We start from the raw sequence: 17,752 nt of genomic DNA on the forward strand, positions 1-17,752 counted from the left end.
GGTATATAGGCACAGCAGTGAGATTTTCTTTCTGGTGCCTCCACAAGATCTGCATGGTTGGGCAGGTACTTGCATGGGGAAACGGCAAATTTTGAATCCTGTACCTTCAAGGAGTTTATTTCAGTTTTGGTTTCAGTGACAAGTAAATAGTGACATGAATTATTTGAACAAGGGTAAAAATTTAAATTTCTGCCTTTATCAGGAGAAAGATGCAGTGATTAAAAGATACTGAATTCTTGTAGAATTGGAGTATAAATGAATTACAGACTCAGTGAGCATTCTTCATTTAAACCACATGAGAAAAAAACTACTTGAATAGTTATTTTCTTAATTTTCCACAATAAGTAACACATAATTAGTGCCATCTAAAACCAATAGAGAAGAAACTGATTATTCACATACAATGAATAATTTAGATCATTAGGGTATACTTATTTTTCTCCTGACTGAAAAACGTAAATTAAAATTCATGCTGTTCAAATATTTACCTGTCTCATTCTAAAAAACATTCCTTTTGGACACATAAAGAGATATTGTTATTAATAGTATTCCATATATTGATATGACTGTTGAATGCAAATCATGAATTAAATCTCCTATATAGTGAATAGGTGCTTTGAAACCTGGTCCAAATTACCCCTGGATCCTGATCTCATTTTAAAATTCTACATTTTATACTATTGTTTTGTATTCTCTCATTTGATAGTCAGATCAACCACAAAAGGAGACATCAGAGAATTAAAAAAAAAATGAAGGCTCTTATATCCATAGATCCTCTCAAGGGGACAACAATGCAGGCAGAATCACAAGGGGAAGACATCAGAGTGGTAAGGAGGCAGGAGACAGCTGTGGGAGGAAGGGTTGAGCCAGTTTCCATAGGCACTTCTACCAAAAAGACAAACAGCACAGGAATAAATCATTTAGAACTGGCTGTTATGAACAATTTTGCAAGGATCTACACTTGAGAGGTGGTCCCTCCCTGCCGGGCACCTGGCACTGGGATGATTAATATGACCTATGAATATTTGTTTATCAAAGGCATGCCCCTAGCTCAACCATTTGCTATATTTGGCTGTCCTGTGGAAGGACAGTCTTTTCTAGACAGAATGGTATCTTTTTTCTTAAAGTCACAATGTTATAATGTATAAAAAAAACCATATATACATGTATATAATAAATACATGTGTATGTGTATATACACATTCACATGCACACTCAGCAACTACCAATCAGCTTTTTTTGTTCTTCCTGAAAGTGAGACTATCTTAAAATTTCTATTTCAACTTTTCATCACTCAATGGCATTTAAAATGTATGTACCATTAACTTCCAGTCTTCTCTGTGAAAATGGGCACAAGATGATCTCTTAGCATTGTTAACAAAATTTAATAAAATCAGATTTTATTAGACTCTATAAAAAAATTTAGAGAGTTGATTTAAAAACTCCCTAAATCAGAGGTTTTATTTAATTGAGAGTTGTGACATTTTAGGAGATCATGAGGTCAAATATGTGGGTCATGACTTACCTTGTAATAATTGAACAGAATGGAAGTATAAGTAGATTTTCAAATATATATAGTAATGGCAAATATTTTAAAATTTGTTCCATTTGAGTAATATTTATAAATAGTGAGATATATTTAAATATAAAACGCATTTACTTACAGTGAGATATGGTAAAAATGTCAAAATGTGGCTTCAATATTTCCATGAGGCCCATTTTAGAACAGCAGCATTTGGCATCATTCTTAGCATTGCCTGAATTGAAAAGGGAAGGTGGACAGAAAGGATGTGGTCATTTTGTAAATCTAGAGTACACAAAAGAAAATTAATCATAGAATCCAGCACTGACAGTGACAGATTTCATTGGTGGGAAAAAAGAAAACAAAACAAAATCAACACTAAATTATCAAGCAAAGCCTAACTTTGGGCTTTGTTAGACTTTGTTCAGTGTGTCCATCAGGTGATCCCTGACGTTCTCTGATCTTGAAAGATGATTCTTCCCAAAATCATTCTACTGAGAAATTTTCCTCCCTACTTACCTGTCTTCCTACTTGGAAATGGTGTCTGAATCAGTGATCACATATTCTCATCCATAAGAAAATGTTTCATAGCAAAGAGGAGCACTTGTAATCCAGGTTTGTCTGACACTATTATCTGAACTTTTACTTCATGGATTTCTGTAACAAGTTCATTGTTGTGTCAGAGGAATACAAATATATGCTCTGGCTCATAAATGCAGACCTACTTGTCAGTGTTTGGGAGGGATTCCCCTCTTAAGTCAGACTTGACTTTCTGTTTATCCACAGTAACTGACTCTTGTGTCATAAGGACTCTGAGCTAAATGATAAGCTAACAACAAAGACAGGCTATAGGACACAAGTTTCCATGTTTTTCAAAAGTATTTCAACATACACACACACATGCACACATACAAAATAGCAATAACAAAAATAATAACAAAAAAAGCAGGATGACAAATAGTAGACTTAGAACTGTCAAAAAGACCACTTTATTGATCTTAGTCCTTGCTAGAGAACACTCAGATTAATAAATTGCAGATGATGTTTCACAGCAAAGTTCCTCCATCATATAAACTCCTATCTAAATATTTCTCCTGTAAAGTATGACATTTATATAAATATCATGCTGAAAAATATTCCAGAATCTTGACTCTGATAATGTCTTACTATGAGAAACCATGAGAAAGAAGGAGGGGGGGGCATATACTACTGCATGTCTTATAGAATAATGAAATGTAAATGAAATGATATATGGAAACAATTACTCATATCTGCTATATAATAATTTCTTAATGACATTTCATTTTCAAATCATGGTGATTGTTATTTATTATGCAACTGTTACAAACAATGCAATATGTGTATCACCACAGGTTCACTCTCACAAATGTATACCTCATTCATTTACTCACTTTTGAGCACTTACTGTATGTAACTCTAAGGAGGGATAATGTATGAGTAAAATGTGCTTCCTTCCACCTATTGTCTACCAGGGGAGAAAGAGTAGCAAGCAAATAGCTATAATTCATTTTAATGTAACTATAATGGAGACAAAATAAAAATGCAATGAAAGCACACAGAAGGTGTGAATGAAAACCCCAGAGAAAAACAGTATCTTGGTTTACTGCCACTTTCATACATGAGTTGAAAAATGTTTAGAATATAGGACAGAAAATATTGGTGAAAAAGAAGCAAAACAGCAAGTCCTCTTTTCCTTCCCTCTCTGACTTAGCCACCCCTTTAACAAAATAGGAAAGAGATATGGAACTGACAGTTTTTCAGCCTCCCCAGTGTCTTAATTTCTTCCCATACATTATTTTGTTAATCTAGGCATTGTATGCTGTATTAATTAACAAACAAACAGAAATAATGGTGCTAGTTCTCACTACCAGATCTTTTGGGTTTTATTGTGAGAAAAAAAAATACTAAATAAAACTGACATGACTACAAATCAAAGATGTCTATAAATTATGTTTTATAATGTATGCTTCCTAGTTCATGGACAATTTTGCTTCATATACTTTTGTGTTTGTGTTTGGATTTTTATCTTTTTTCTCCAATATTGTTTTTGATTTGAGCTATGAAAAGAGAAACGGGGCAAACACACACACACACACACACACACACACACACACACAGAGTGATTTACTCAGAGTCCTACAGAGGTCAGCTTAACATCAGCAGATGTTAAGGACAGAGCATACTTAAAACTGGAGATCCAGAGAAATAAATGCATAACCCTACTCTTCTTTCTACTTTGGGGCTCCACTGGGGCTTTCTATTGGACAAATTAAATAGAATCCAGTAGCATGGAGAGCTTGATGATGTAGTTAAATCAAGTAAGCCTCCCAAGACAGAGAACAAGGTTGAGAAGGGCAAAAGAGTGAGTATGGATGAGCATGATGAAATAAGCATTTATTAGGAAAGCACATGGATGATGGTTCAAACACACACAATTCTTACTTCTTACCAGTCTCTAGGGCACAATTTCCTCTTTTACTGCAACACAGAAATTTCTGTAGTCAGAGAAGTTATATTAGCTGTAAAGAATTTTCATTGGCATTATAGACACAGAGCAATGAATGTATATGTGAGCTAGAAATATTTTTAAGCTGATATGTTTTTTTAAAAATTTTAGTTTTCAAAATAAATAGAAAAATTAATAAATAGATGGCAATAGATGTGACTATAAAACAAAAGTTTCATCAGTTTTCCAAAAGGCACTTTCCATAATGACATAATTAGACTTGGCAATCACAGGGTCAGAGGTGTTGGAGAAAAAGATCAGAAGCATGCTATGCCTTCAGGCCTTTAGTTATGACTGCTTCCCAGAGAAGCTAGTACCTGTTTCAAAGGTTGGGTACATTTTTATTCTATGCATTTATTTCAGTGTTCTACAGTGGACCCATCTGCAAAATTACTGCACTGCATGCTAATCATGAAACTTAGAGCTAATTTAAATGTGTTTCATAAGGATTCAACTATATAACCTCTGGGTCTAGGGGAAAATATACTAGTTATTATGTGCATATGATTGCAGGTTTTCAATGAGTAATATAAGGTATTTATAGAAAAGAAAGTCTGTCTCAGATGACTTTCTGCCACAATAAGTTTTACTTCACTATCACTGGGGCTTTTGATAGTGGCCTATAAAAGAAATAAATTATGGTGCATGGTCCTCTATTTGTAAATCTAAAGAAGTTACCTTAGCAATTTATTTATTTGAGATAGCTGTAAAGCATAGAGCATTTTGGTCTCTAAAATCACAGACGTGGGCCACTTTTGGAAGGAGACAATAATGGGAACAAAAGAAAACAAAGCAATCTTTCAACACCTAGTTATATGTCCCATCTGCCAGGTAATTTGTAACTCTAGAATCCAATAACTGGAGGCTAATGTCCTAATGGCAAAAGTCAAAGAAACATGGTAACAATTACTTGAATACAGAGGAACTAATCTATTTTTTAAAGTACCTAGAAAGAATTTAGGAAGCAATGGTTACCTAAACTTTCTCTTATTACCCTAAAGCAGATTATCAGCTTCAATGCATTTTCCTTTTATCTTAGTAAATGATTATTTTAAGTAGATTATCAGGTCACTGTCCTATATTAAAATCACCATCCCAGTGAGGTACAATTACAAGTTGTTGGTTGTGATTCACAAAAAAAACTGTGGAATCAACCTAGGTGTTCTTCAACAGATGAATGGATTTAAAAAATGTGATATGTACATACAGTGGAGTATTAGTCAAAATATAGCATTCGAAAATATAGCATTTTCCTCTAAATGGATAGAACTGGAAACTCCCATGCTAAGTGAAATATGCCAGCTTCAGAAAAGCAAAGGTCAAATATTTTCTCTGATATGAGGAAGCTAATACAAAATAACAAATAAAAATGATAAAGAAAAGATTGAGGGAATTCGTAAAAAATAAAAGAAAAATCAATGGATAAGAGGAAAGGAATTGAGGGGGAGGGAAGGGATGGGAAAATGGAAGAACAATGGAACACATCTCAGATATATAACTTTCCTGTGTACACATATGAATATACCACAGTGAATTTCACCATTTTGTATATCCATAATTAAACAAAACAATAAGTAAAGGGGAAAAACATTAGTAGCATAGAGGGAAAGGAGCAGGGAGGGAGGAAGGAAGGAAGGGGAGAGTACTGGTGATTGAATCACACCAAATTACATTCCATCCTTTTATGATTATGTCAAAATGAATCTTAATGTCATATGTAAAATAAACCAAGTAAAAATTTTAAAAGCTATTCATAAATATCCATTCATCCAAGGGGAACTTATTACAACATCCAAAAGAAAAAAATAGACTGTTTTTAATTTTTTAAGAGAGAGAGAGAGAGAGAGAGAGAGAGAGAGAGAGAGAATTTTAATATTTATTTTTTAGTTATTGACGGACACAACATCTTTGTTTGTATGTGGTGCTGAGGATCGAGCCTGGGCCGCACGCATGCCAGGCTAGTGCACTACCACTTGAGCCACATCCCCAACCCAAGAATGTTCTTTTAAAATGGCAGAATCAACTGGCTTGTTTCTTCTTGCATTTGATCTTCTGCTTGTCTGTATTGTAAGTCTGAAAATGTCCCAGTGAGCATGTGGCATGAGGTGACAACCACAACAAGGAAGGTCTGTGTGTTAAAATGAAAAACTACAAATATGAAAAAGCCTGAAATGCTTTTGTTTCTTTACTATTAAATTTCTTAAAAATGAAGAAGATAGTATCCATTTTCTGAAACCATGATTTTTTATGCAGTTATTTTCACAAATAACCAAGCAAATCATAACAAAATAACATGACAAATCATGTTTTTGATGTTTTCAAACAAATTTGTAGTGGAATAAATTATTATGTGAATACAGAGTATAAGATTATAATTCAACTAACCTAATTCAGAACAAGAGGTCATTCTGAGAATATGAACACTTGGGAATTTGAAAAAGTTTGAGAAAGTTGTTGGATTTTCCACAAATGAAGAATAAATGTTTGGGCAGGGATTGTAGCCCAGTGGTAGAACACTTGCCTCTCATGTATGAGGCCCTGGGTTTGATCCTCAACACCACCTAAAAATAAATAAATAAAAATAAAGATATTGTGTCCATCCACAATTTTAAAAAAGAATAAATGTTCAAGCCATATGATCTAACTACATCTTCCTTACGAATTATTTAGTCTTTCATTTTCTTTTTTCTTTTTTAAATTGGTACTGCTTTTACCATTGAGCTACATCCCTCTATCCCCCTTTTTATTTTGTATTTTAAGATATGGTCCCACTATGTTGCTGAGACTGCTCTTAAACTTTCAATCCTCCTGCCTTAGCCTCCAGAGTCACTAGGATTAATAGGCATGTGCCGCTATATCGGGTGAACTTCTTTGTTATATATCAGGAGTGTGTAAATATGACCTGGAGGTTAAATAAAGCTGAATTTTTGTTTTCATCTTTCTTGTTTTGGCAGAACAAGGGATTGACAGGTTTACCTGTGTCAATCTTTAAGACAAGAGGGAGTAGTGAGCAGGGTACTTCACACCTTCATACCTTTGTGCAGTTTGTATTCCAATCATCTCTAAGAGGCTCAATTTGTGCATACTTATTGGTGACTGTAATCCCATGTAGTTCCGTAGTGTATAACCTATGTGACTGTATAATAACCTTGGTAGAGACTCTGTATTACTCTAGGGATCCTATCATTAGTTAGATGACCTCTGATTTCTTCTATTTCTAAATTTAAAAATCTCCACACTTACATTGTAAAAACATCTACTATTATTTCTTCTAAATATAAAAAATTAATTTTCTCATCTCCCCTCTTGCTGTATTTATGGACTCCAGTATGATAAAATAGAAAAAAAGAAAATTAATATGTGATCAGCACAGAATTCTTTTTAAATAATCAATTTTAGTGACTTCAACCACTTTCAAATATTTCACAACAGCCAGGCATAGTGGCATACAACTCAAGAGGCTGAGAAAGGAGGATCACAAGTTCAAGATAAGCCTCAGCAAATTAGCAAGTCCTAAGCACTTTGCAAGACTCTATCTCAATATAAAAAATAAGATGGACTGGAATTCTCTGTTCCCAGAAGTTGTTGCCTGAGGACAAGGTCTTCACTCATACAATTCCAAGCTGTATAAAACCCTTAATATACTCAGAATTTATAAATACCAATCTCCCCAAATTTGTATAAGAAACTTGAAGTATAATTACTATATTTATAATATTCTAAATATATTTATAATTATAATATTTTGAAATATAAAAATAGCTACATAAGACAGGTATAGTGGTGTATTCGCATAAATGAAGTCATTTGGAAGGCGTAGGCAGGAGGATCACAAATTTAAAGCCAGCCACTACAACCTAGGAAGACTCTGTCTCAAATGAATAAATGCATAAATGCATAAATAAATAAGGTTGGGGCTGTAGTATAGTAGTAGAATGTTCTTGGTTCAATCCCAGTACTCAAAAATAAAGATAAAAAATTTTAAAGCAGAGATATGTATAAGTAGAATGAGTGATTTTACTTTCCTTGTTTAATTCTACTATACAAATATATTTATTTTACAACAAGAAACATAACAAAATATAGCAGCCTCATTTAAAAAATCTTGACATTAAAAAGAAAAGCTATAGGGGCTGTGGATGTGGCTCAAGCTCTAGCGTGCTCGCCTGGCATGTGCAGGACGCTGAGTTCCATCCTCAGCACCACATACAAATAAAATAAAGATGTTGTGTCCACCGAAAACTAAAAAATAAATATTAAAAACTCTCTCTCTCCTCTCTCTCTCTCTCCCCCTATTTTATTAACTACTATGGAATTGCATTTATAATATTGTAATGCATAAACAAACTCAGTAAGATGCTCAAAACTCATAAAAGTAGAATGGAGAGTTGCAAGTATATTACACTTTAAAATATTTAAAACAGATAAAAAATACACTAAAGCTTTTTATAGACTAAATTTCTATTAATAATATAAAGAGAATAAATGCCTGAATTTACACTAGAAATTTATACTAAATAAGAGAAAAAGAAAGATCTGTTATTGCTTCATATGAAAGTATTCCTTTTGTAAAATTATTTGTTTAGGCATATAAAATAATTTTTACATGACTGAGTCGCTTTGTTCAACTTTCTTCTGCTTTTTGGGGTTCTATTGTCAGAATCTTATTTGGAAAAAGTATGAGTAGGCTAATGATAATTTTTAGGCAAGACATAGCATGGGAAACATTGTAAAATATTCAAAAGAATAAAAGACAAAAGATATTTCTGGAGAGTAGTGACTTGAACCATGGTTTTTGATTGTCTCATGGTTGCATTTACACTGGAAACTTCCTGCACAAAGGTACAGGTCAAGATGGCTCAGTTGCTTTGGTGATGCTAACCCAAGGAGACTACATGCAAAGGTTCAGAGCTGTATCAGTGGGGACCTTGTCCTCAGGCAACAACTTCTGGGAACAAAGAATTCTGAGCATAACAAGATAACCCTAATGTCTCCTCAGTTCTGCATACTTCAGATGGCTTGCTTTGCTGAAATTTCCCACAAATAACCTTTTAAATGAAACCAGAAATGTGCTGTACTAGCTCTGGGTCAGTTACCCTCCATCAGGGGGTGGTGATCCACCTTGCCCCAGTATTTTCTCTCTGTATGTGTCTGTTTCTCTTTTCTCAATTCCCATCACCCTTGCTAGTTTCTGAGTTAAGGGGCCGTGGCAAAAGAAGAAATGGTGTCATGGCAAATTTTGAGTAAACTTAAGGCTTCTATAAATCTGAAAGTGGTGTCCTGGCTATACAATTTTGTGAAAATGTATATAGGATGTTTTATTTTAAGAGCATTTAAATGTTCTAAAAATGTCAGAGAATTCATTGCTTTGGCAAGATTAAACAACAGATTTTTTTAATACTATAAAACAGTTGAATATATTGCATAATTATGATTTGACATTACAAATTTTACAACAAATGTCTTGGGAATCTAGAGGTTTGGTTCCCAACAATCTATTTGTTTTTATTGGGTTATATTTAGATACTGTATCTCCATGAACAGTTTATAATTATCTAGGATTGGTGGCTAAATGTATGTAAGTCACTTCTTCTCAAGATTACAGCAAGGTCAAGGCAGGCTTGGAAAAACAAAGACAATTTCATGACCATAAACATTTAATGAGTATTGATTCCCATTCTCTTACTTTTCCACGTCTCTGATAATAAGCTGTCCTGGATGGTGTTCACTCATTTGTTTTATTGATTAAATTATTTATTCACTCCATAAACATTTAGGGTAACTAGTAAAATCTGAAAATAAAAGGCAACAAGATAGTTACTTAAAATAAAATCATTATATTTGAAAAGTTTTCTGAATTCCAAATAACTACCTTTATTAACTACAAAATTTTAAACTGATTAACCTCATAAAAGAAATTCACAAATTACATTATAGAATATTTTCTGCCCAAGAATAAGTCATTACTCCATTTTAACTAGTGAAAGTTAATTAAAATTAAGAATTTACATTGTCACATTCAATTATTATTAAAATATGAACAAGAAAACCCACCAAAAGTGTCTACTTTTAGATTCAGCTTATACAGAATTCAAAAATCCCAGAGAAGTGAAGTTTTCAGAAAAGCCTACAACAGAGCCAAGTGTACAATTATAGCACCTTGTCATAGCTAAAATTCTGGAGATGTTTTACCCATACCTTGTCAAGTTTAAGAGATTTTTCTCTTCTCATGCAGTACTCTATTTAGTCTTTTAGACGTTTTACTCATTCTATATTTTGTGCTTTCCTGCCCTGGCAAGTAACAGTCACGTGTGTCCGTGAGTGATTTTTATATCAACGCTAGAAAATAAATCATTCATTGACTTAGAAAACCCAGAGGCTTTGAAATAAACTATGATTTACCCTTATGCATATGTAGTTTGCTGGACATAACTCTACTGATTTCAGAATCAAGCTTGCTTTTTTCTCTGCAGGTGTATCTTTCCCATACATCTTCATTTGGTTCAATTAGGACCTAAGATGAGGCTAGGAGGTTCTGCTTTACATGATTCTCAGTCTCTTTGCCACTGTGGGGTACCCATGACTTGTACTTCTTGAGGCAGTGGCAGAGACATAAGTGAGCAAACAGCTGTTTTAATGACCTAGGCTCAGAATTAGCACACTATTTCTTCTGCACCTGCCCATTGTCCCAAGAAAATTATATGCTCAAGCCACAAAATGAAAGTATTGAATATTCTTTCTTAAAGATTTATGTAATGATAAATGACCATGATAAATATTACCCAAATTACTAATAGCCCTCTGTGAGTAATATTTTACATTACATATAAATACTCTAAATTGAAGTGCCAAATCTGAATATTTATTTTTATGATTTTATTGTAAACAAAATAAAGCAACAATAAGCAAAAGAAATGTTCCCATTTATTACAGTAAAGGTCAGGCGAGCATCGGAGGAAGAGACCACCAAGAGACTGTCTCATGCAACAGCAAGGGGTTTATTGGGGGACCAGCATGCTGGGGCTCAGAGCTCACTTGAATAGAGCAGAGAGAGCCCTGAGAACAGCTTAAGCAGAACTTATATACTTTTCTTGGAGAGGGCAGGGAGGGAAGTTCATTGATGGGTCAGGGCGAGTGGGCGGTTTGCCTGCAACGGAGTGAGGGAGTGCATTCTGCAGTTTGGCAGTTGGGGACAGCACATTCTGGGAATAAGATTATCAAACAGTTCTCAAGATTTCAACAGTGTTTTGTTAAGCATACAGAAAAATGGAGTGACAAGTACCTATTTTATTAACCTTTCATTACAATGATACTCTTTTGTCACACATTGTCTTTTACTGCTTGGGAATCATACTGTGAACATTTCTTCTGTATGTTAAGAGACATCCCCAGGTCACACATGTTCAACATCAATTGCTGTGATTTTGAAATGGTGTATCTCCAAAGGTTTGTATATTAGTGTTTGATCTCCATGTTGTAGCTGTTTGGAGGTGGGATGGAACTTTACGGGGGGGAATGTAATGGAAAGACCCAAGGTCATTGGAGAAGCTACTCTATGAGGGAATTAAGGTAGTGGTGTTAGAATGTAGAAGTCTATCTTGAAGAAATTTTAACTGTAAGCAGATCTGAATTACTCTCTGGCTTCCTGCTTGGTGGTAAGATCTCCTCACCCATTACACTCCTGCTATTATGAGGTCATTCACCATGAAGTCCTCAGCAGGGCTAAGCCAATGTCAGTGCAGTGGCTTTGACCCTCACAACTGTAAGCTAAATACATCTCTTAATAAAAATTATCCTGCATAATTTTCTCCACTGTTGAAATAAAATTGGTCTAATATGTTTATTAGGTCAGTATCTTTCTTTTGGGGTCTCCTTAGTGTCTATCTCTTTAACCTTTGTGTTATTGTAGATAATCTTGTAATAAAATCATTGTCATTTCTTATTTTCTTTCTTTGTGTATGTATGATGAATTCTCTGAAATGGGATTATAAGTATTAAAGAATATAAATACCAATTTTGTTCCAATTATGTATTATTTACCAAACAATACATCAAGTTACAGAGTCTATTAATTTCATCTAAATTTGAGATGTCTATGAGTTTACAAAAACTCACATAAGAACCCTGACCGTTTTCAATAAGTACATTAAAAACAGTATTTCTCAAAATTATTTATGAAAAAAATTAAAATCTATGTCATTTTATACTTGCCTTATATGTATAAAACCCCACTATTGGTTTGTACTATTAAATATTTAATTTTTATAGAAATGTTCAAAAAATCAAGATCTGGAATCCTCAAGAATTTATGCAACATCTTGCTTCTGTTTGCTTTGTATGTGGATTGATTTCAAAATTGTATGCGAGGAAAATATTTTTTCTAACTTGAAGAACTTCTAGTATATTAAAGTCACTTATGTTGCTGAAAATGATCTGTTATCTTGCAGTAAATTACTATAAATAAAACTTTATAAATTTTTTTATAATACTATCACTTCTTTAATGCACAGCTGACTGAAGAAAATATGAGTCTTATTTTGCTGAGTGTTAAATCCTTTGGTGTTATTGTTCTATGCTCATAATTGTGATGCCAGATTGTCTTTCACTAGGTTGGTTTCTGTGAAGCAGTGGTTCAAAGGCCTGTTCCAAAGGGCGTCAAGAGAGCATTTTAACAGAGAAGTAGAGAATGTGATCATAGAAACTTTCTAGGTGTAAAACTGAAATGGAAAAATGAGATGTGTGGTAACAAGAAGATACCAGAGGAAAAAAAATATTTTAACTAAAAAGATACTAATGGGTGTAGATATGATGATGTAAGCATTAATGATTCAAGGAAGGGAGGAGGCAAATGAAAATGTGGCATTTTCCTGAAGACTGCAGAGTAGGAAATTTAATGCTTACATAAATGGAAGCACTGGATTTTAAGATATTTAGAAGCTGTGTGAATTCTAGGGATGCTGTGGACAGTTAGGAGGTGTAGGAAAGAAACAAAGTGCTGTTTTCAAGTCATTTCTAGTATTATATTAGCTTTTTTTCCCACAAATGACATTCTCATAAAAAACCATTTAGTTTTTAATACATGTACATGTGTTTAATGTGTTGAGAGCCTTGAGAAAATTCCTGTTCAACTCTAGTGAATACTGAATACTGGTAAATGTACTAACTTTAGCCATCCTGTGTATTTACACCATATATACATATATATCCTAGAAGAAACAACTATTTTGGTTGATGAACATACAGTTCCTTGGTTATGTCTTGAGTATCATTTATCTACTAATATTTTAACATTGTTGAAAATGACATTAGCTAGTTTCCAATTTGGTTGATTGAAAGGAGATAAAAAGCTTGTCAAAACACATTCAAAATATGATCAAATTATATGAATTTTTTACATCTCAAATGATTTATTTTACATTTAAAATTATAATGCTTTCTGAAAACTGAAATTTTAAAATGAGTATATCATATTTTCACCACCTTATATTTCCCTAAATGTCATTTTCGGGAACAAAATGCACTTTGCTAGCTGTATTACATGTGAAAATTTTTCCCCCCCGCAATCAATATTTTCATTACACACAACAGGAAAAATAAATGTCATCTAACTGTGTGGAAACTTCCAGCTCCTATGACAATATGAGGCTGTCACTGAAACAATGGATTCCGTATTTTCCTTCTAACTGCAGGTGTTTGCTGTTGACAACTAGGTGCTATTGTTTGTGTTCTGTCTTCTTTATTTTCAATATTAAATATCTAGGGATATTCATGTTTTTTACTGTTAAAACATATAGTTATCTTAAGAAAATACATTGTTAAATGAGTATCTCCCACTCACCACCAAAGGATATGAAATGTTACAAAGACTGAAACTTGGGAAAAGATGCTCATTCATTTATATCAACAAAACTGGTTTTAACCTGATGGTGAAATGCAAGGGACCGTGCATTAGCTGAATGCTACGGTGGAGAATAACAGAAGTCTTAGTAAACATTCCAGGTGGTCTCCCTCTATAAGTTTGAGAATGATTTTTAAAAAGTAAGAAATCACCAGCACCTCCACTTTAGCTTAATAAATTCACAATCTTCTCATAGAAATTCTATTTTAAAATGTTCAGAGAGAAATTTTCAATTGAATACAAAAAGTTATTGGGCACTTTCTAAATTATCATCTACTTTCCCAAAAATGTACAACTTCCCATTTAAGATCTGATTACTGGGTTTTTATTCATGGATAACTAAAGTTTTCAAAAGTCATCTTCAAAATGGAAGCATATTAAATTTTAATTAAAAATAATTTTGTTGGAAATTCTATATTACATAGAAAGTTTGGCCTTGGTTTATGCCATCTTTCTGACGTTTTCTGTTTATTCTTGCTTTGTTTATTTTCTATTCTTCATAAGTCCTTGCTAAGCATAGAGCTAATAAAATATTGATTTTTTTTGAAGTTGTGTTTTCTTGGAAATTGGAAGCATTTTTCAGATCACCAGTTTACTAATTTTAAAACTACATGATGGTTCTGAACAAGATGGATTGTCAATATGATGGGATATGCAGAAAATCTCCTGATGCATCCTTTAAAATATATTAGCAGAAATTCTCAAGCAAGATCAACAAAGCTCACAGATAATACTTTAAAGATTAGTTAGTAAATGGAATTTATTGGATTTCCTAACCATAAAAAAATACTTGGACAAAATATTTACAGCAGAAATTCTGAGGAGTATTTCATTTTAGGACATTGTTCTCAAAAGCATCAAAGATGAGTTCACAAAATTATTCCCTAGTGTTCCCTAACATATTGTCCTTGGCTCCCCATCCTTGGCTTTCACCATATCTTGCCACCTCATCAGGTTCCTGGTACCCATGCACTTAACAAGCGCTTGTCCAGTTAATGGTAAATAAAATACAAAGGATGACAATTCTTCCCTTTAATAATGGAAGGTTAGAGCCAATAATTGGATAGTTTCATCAGTACATTGATTCATTTAAATTTAAAGAAACAATTCAGCATAAGAGTTAGGAATGTGTGTTTTCTGGAGTTAGGTAAGTCTACTCCATTTCCAAAGTGAAAGTGCAATTGAAATTTCTAATATTCTATGTCATGATAGACATATCATATTTAACACAAATGGTGTTAAAACAATTAAGTAAATTATAGTTTATTCTCTTAGTGTATATATCATTTTATAAAATTCTTGAAGACTACATTCATATTTATAAGTTTTCAAACCCTTAGAGTTTTGCATTGGAAATGGCCATAACGAGGAAAATCTGGCATTCATCTCCTGATCTGTGGACCACTAACTTTTCCTATATCTGATGTGTTCTGAATCATAAAACACACCTTGTATATGTATGTAGACATTTCAGCTTCTTTATCCAAACTCAAAGACTCCTGTAACAAATCTCCTTAAGGGAAGTAGTGAGCAGACTACTATATATTCAGACTGAAACCTGAGGAAGAAGCCTGAGTATGTTTTAGATGTAAGGGTCAAGTCAAACTGGTCCAGGAATTCATATTATCTGATTTTTGTAGAAGAGTTCAAATGTACAGTATGGGATATCACATTTTTTTTTAATTTCTTTTTTCTTTTTTTTAAAGAGAGGGAGAGAAAGAGAGAGAATTTTTTTTAATATTTATATTTTAGTTCTGGGTGGATACAACATCTTTTTTTTAATACAAAAAAGAGTAGAATACATTTTTATTATACAACATTTTATTTAAAAAAATTTCTTTTCATGGAATACATTTTCTTATTACCAATTCCCACAGTGGGAAAGTAATTTATTAGTTTTATATTTGTGGACAGATTATTTTAGGACAAGTAAAACACATTGGAGAATTACATCTGTTTAGAATTTGTAATATTCTGATATGTCTACAAGGAAGACTTCTTCTCTAACTTGAGCATCTCTGTATTCAGAAGCTTTCCAATCTTTCTTTCCTAGGATACAGAAATCTGTAATTTGAGATTTTAGCATCTCCTATAAAGTTTCCCTAGGACATAAAACCATCAGTAGCTGGTATCAACTGGACAGAGAAGTTTCCAAAAGTAAACACCATCTAATTTTTTTGCAAAGTCATGAATTAACAGTCTTTCCCTTTGTCCATTATTTCCAAGACAAATGCAGAAATGATCATATACTGATAATATTAAAGCTAAATTCTCTTTAAGAGACTGACATAAGCAAAAGCTCATACGTAAAGCTTAGTCATACTGTGAATCTCATGAACTTGAAGACAACCCCATTAACTCACTAGAATGCAGAACTGGGTCTCATAATTTCTTGAACACATTTCCTCTCAAACCTCTTCCTCAACAATTAAATTCTAAAATAACCATGTGATTAGAAGAAGGTTTGCCCACCAATGAACTTTCTGTTATTTCCTCCTTATTGTGAGCTGAATGACAGAGCAGAGGCAGAGGCTTACAATCAATTCTCAAGTCAAAATGGTCAAAGCTTCCACAGCATGGCAACAGCTTTGCAGATGCCCACTTCATGATAGTTGAAATAACAAAGCCCAGCAAAGGTTAAAGCTGAGAGTGCTAAAAGGCCTTCCTTGGCAGCTTTCTGTGATGCATCCCCATGAACATAATCAGTGACAACTTGTCCAAGGCCCCAGTGACTATGAAGAGTGAGGACTGCAGCCAAGGAGTAGTCCATTGCAGAGCAAGGATTCAAATATGCAGCTGGAAGCAGGCCCAGGAGCAAAACACTGACCACCCTCTCACTAGTCCAGTGAAGAGATGCAGCCTTGGAACCAGAATGGCGGTTTGGTGACAGGTGAATGTGCTGTGTTCCAGTCCATCCTGGGGTAGGTCAGTCCTGGAAAAATGCTGAGATGTGAGCAGGTCTGACCAATAAGGTTCGGAGGAACAGAGCTCGGCCTCTTTGAGCATCGCAGAGGACACCGAGCCTCAAGAGAACCGCCATCTCACTTTTGAGGGCTCAAGGTCATCCATCAACCCCTGGATACAACATCTTTATTTTATTTTTATGTGGTGCTGAGGATCGAACCCAGCGCCCCTCACACGCTACCGCTTGAGCCACATCCCCAGGACCCCCCCCTTTTTAAAAAAATTTCTGACTTCCTAGCTTTAAGGGAGGAGGCATGTCAAAAAAAAAAAAGAGAGAGAGAGACTGTAGGACTTTCTAACATGCAAAACCTTGAGAAGGAGTACAGTCCCTCTACTTAGCTAAGAGTGATATTGGGAAAAAAAAAAAAAAACTCTGTTTAAGTATCTTTTAAATTCTATTACTCTAAGTCATTCATTCACAACAGGAGAAATATCTTCTTTAATGGTATAAATATTATTTCCTGAGGAAACAACAAAATCTTATTTTTTAATTTATGAACAAGATATAAACATAAAATATATAAAAGTATACCTGTTTCATAGGGAGAATAAGAGAAATTAGGAAAAAGTTGGAACTAAAAATCTACTTTCAAGGTAAATAATGAAAAATAAGGTTTGGGAAATCATGTACTAATTGGTAGTCCGGAATTATAATAATTGAGTTTGTTTTCCAGATGCAAAATAGTAACTATATGACCTTGGGGAGATTATTTAACTTCTGTGACCTATAGTTTTCTCAGCTCAGTTCTTAGTTATTTTAAATACAATATTTAAAATAATAGCTTTTTCAATTTTTATTGTGTATAGTATATATTTGTCTTTTAATGAAAATACTATTAGT

General features: G+C 33.6%; 1 protein-coding gene across 1 annotated transcript; it reads right to left on the bottom strand.

Moving 5' to 3' along the window:
* Nucleotides 1-16,507: 16,507 nt before the first annotated feature.
* LOC113179506 (succinate dehydrogenase [ubiquinone] cytochrome b small subunit, mitochondrial-like) lies at nt 16,508-16,987 on the bottom strand. Its single transcript, XM_077798074.1, has 2 exons — nt 16,936-16,987; nt 16,508-16,818 (listed from the first exon to the last, which is right to left on the bottom strand). Exons 1-2 carry the CDS (start codon nt 16,985-16,987, stop codon nt 16,508-16,510), a joined length of 363 nt encoding a protein of 120 aa, XP_077654200.1.
* Nucleotides 16,988-17,752: the final 765 nt, after the last annotated feature.

Source organism: Urocitellus parryii, chromosome 4 (assembly GCF_045843805.1).
Source record: "Urocitellus parryii isolate mUroPar1 chromosome 4, mUroPar1.hap1, whole genome shotgun sequence".
NCBI classification, from domain to species: Eukaryota; Metazoa; Chordata; class Mammalia; order Rodentia; family Sciuridae; genus Urocitellus; species Urocitellus parryii.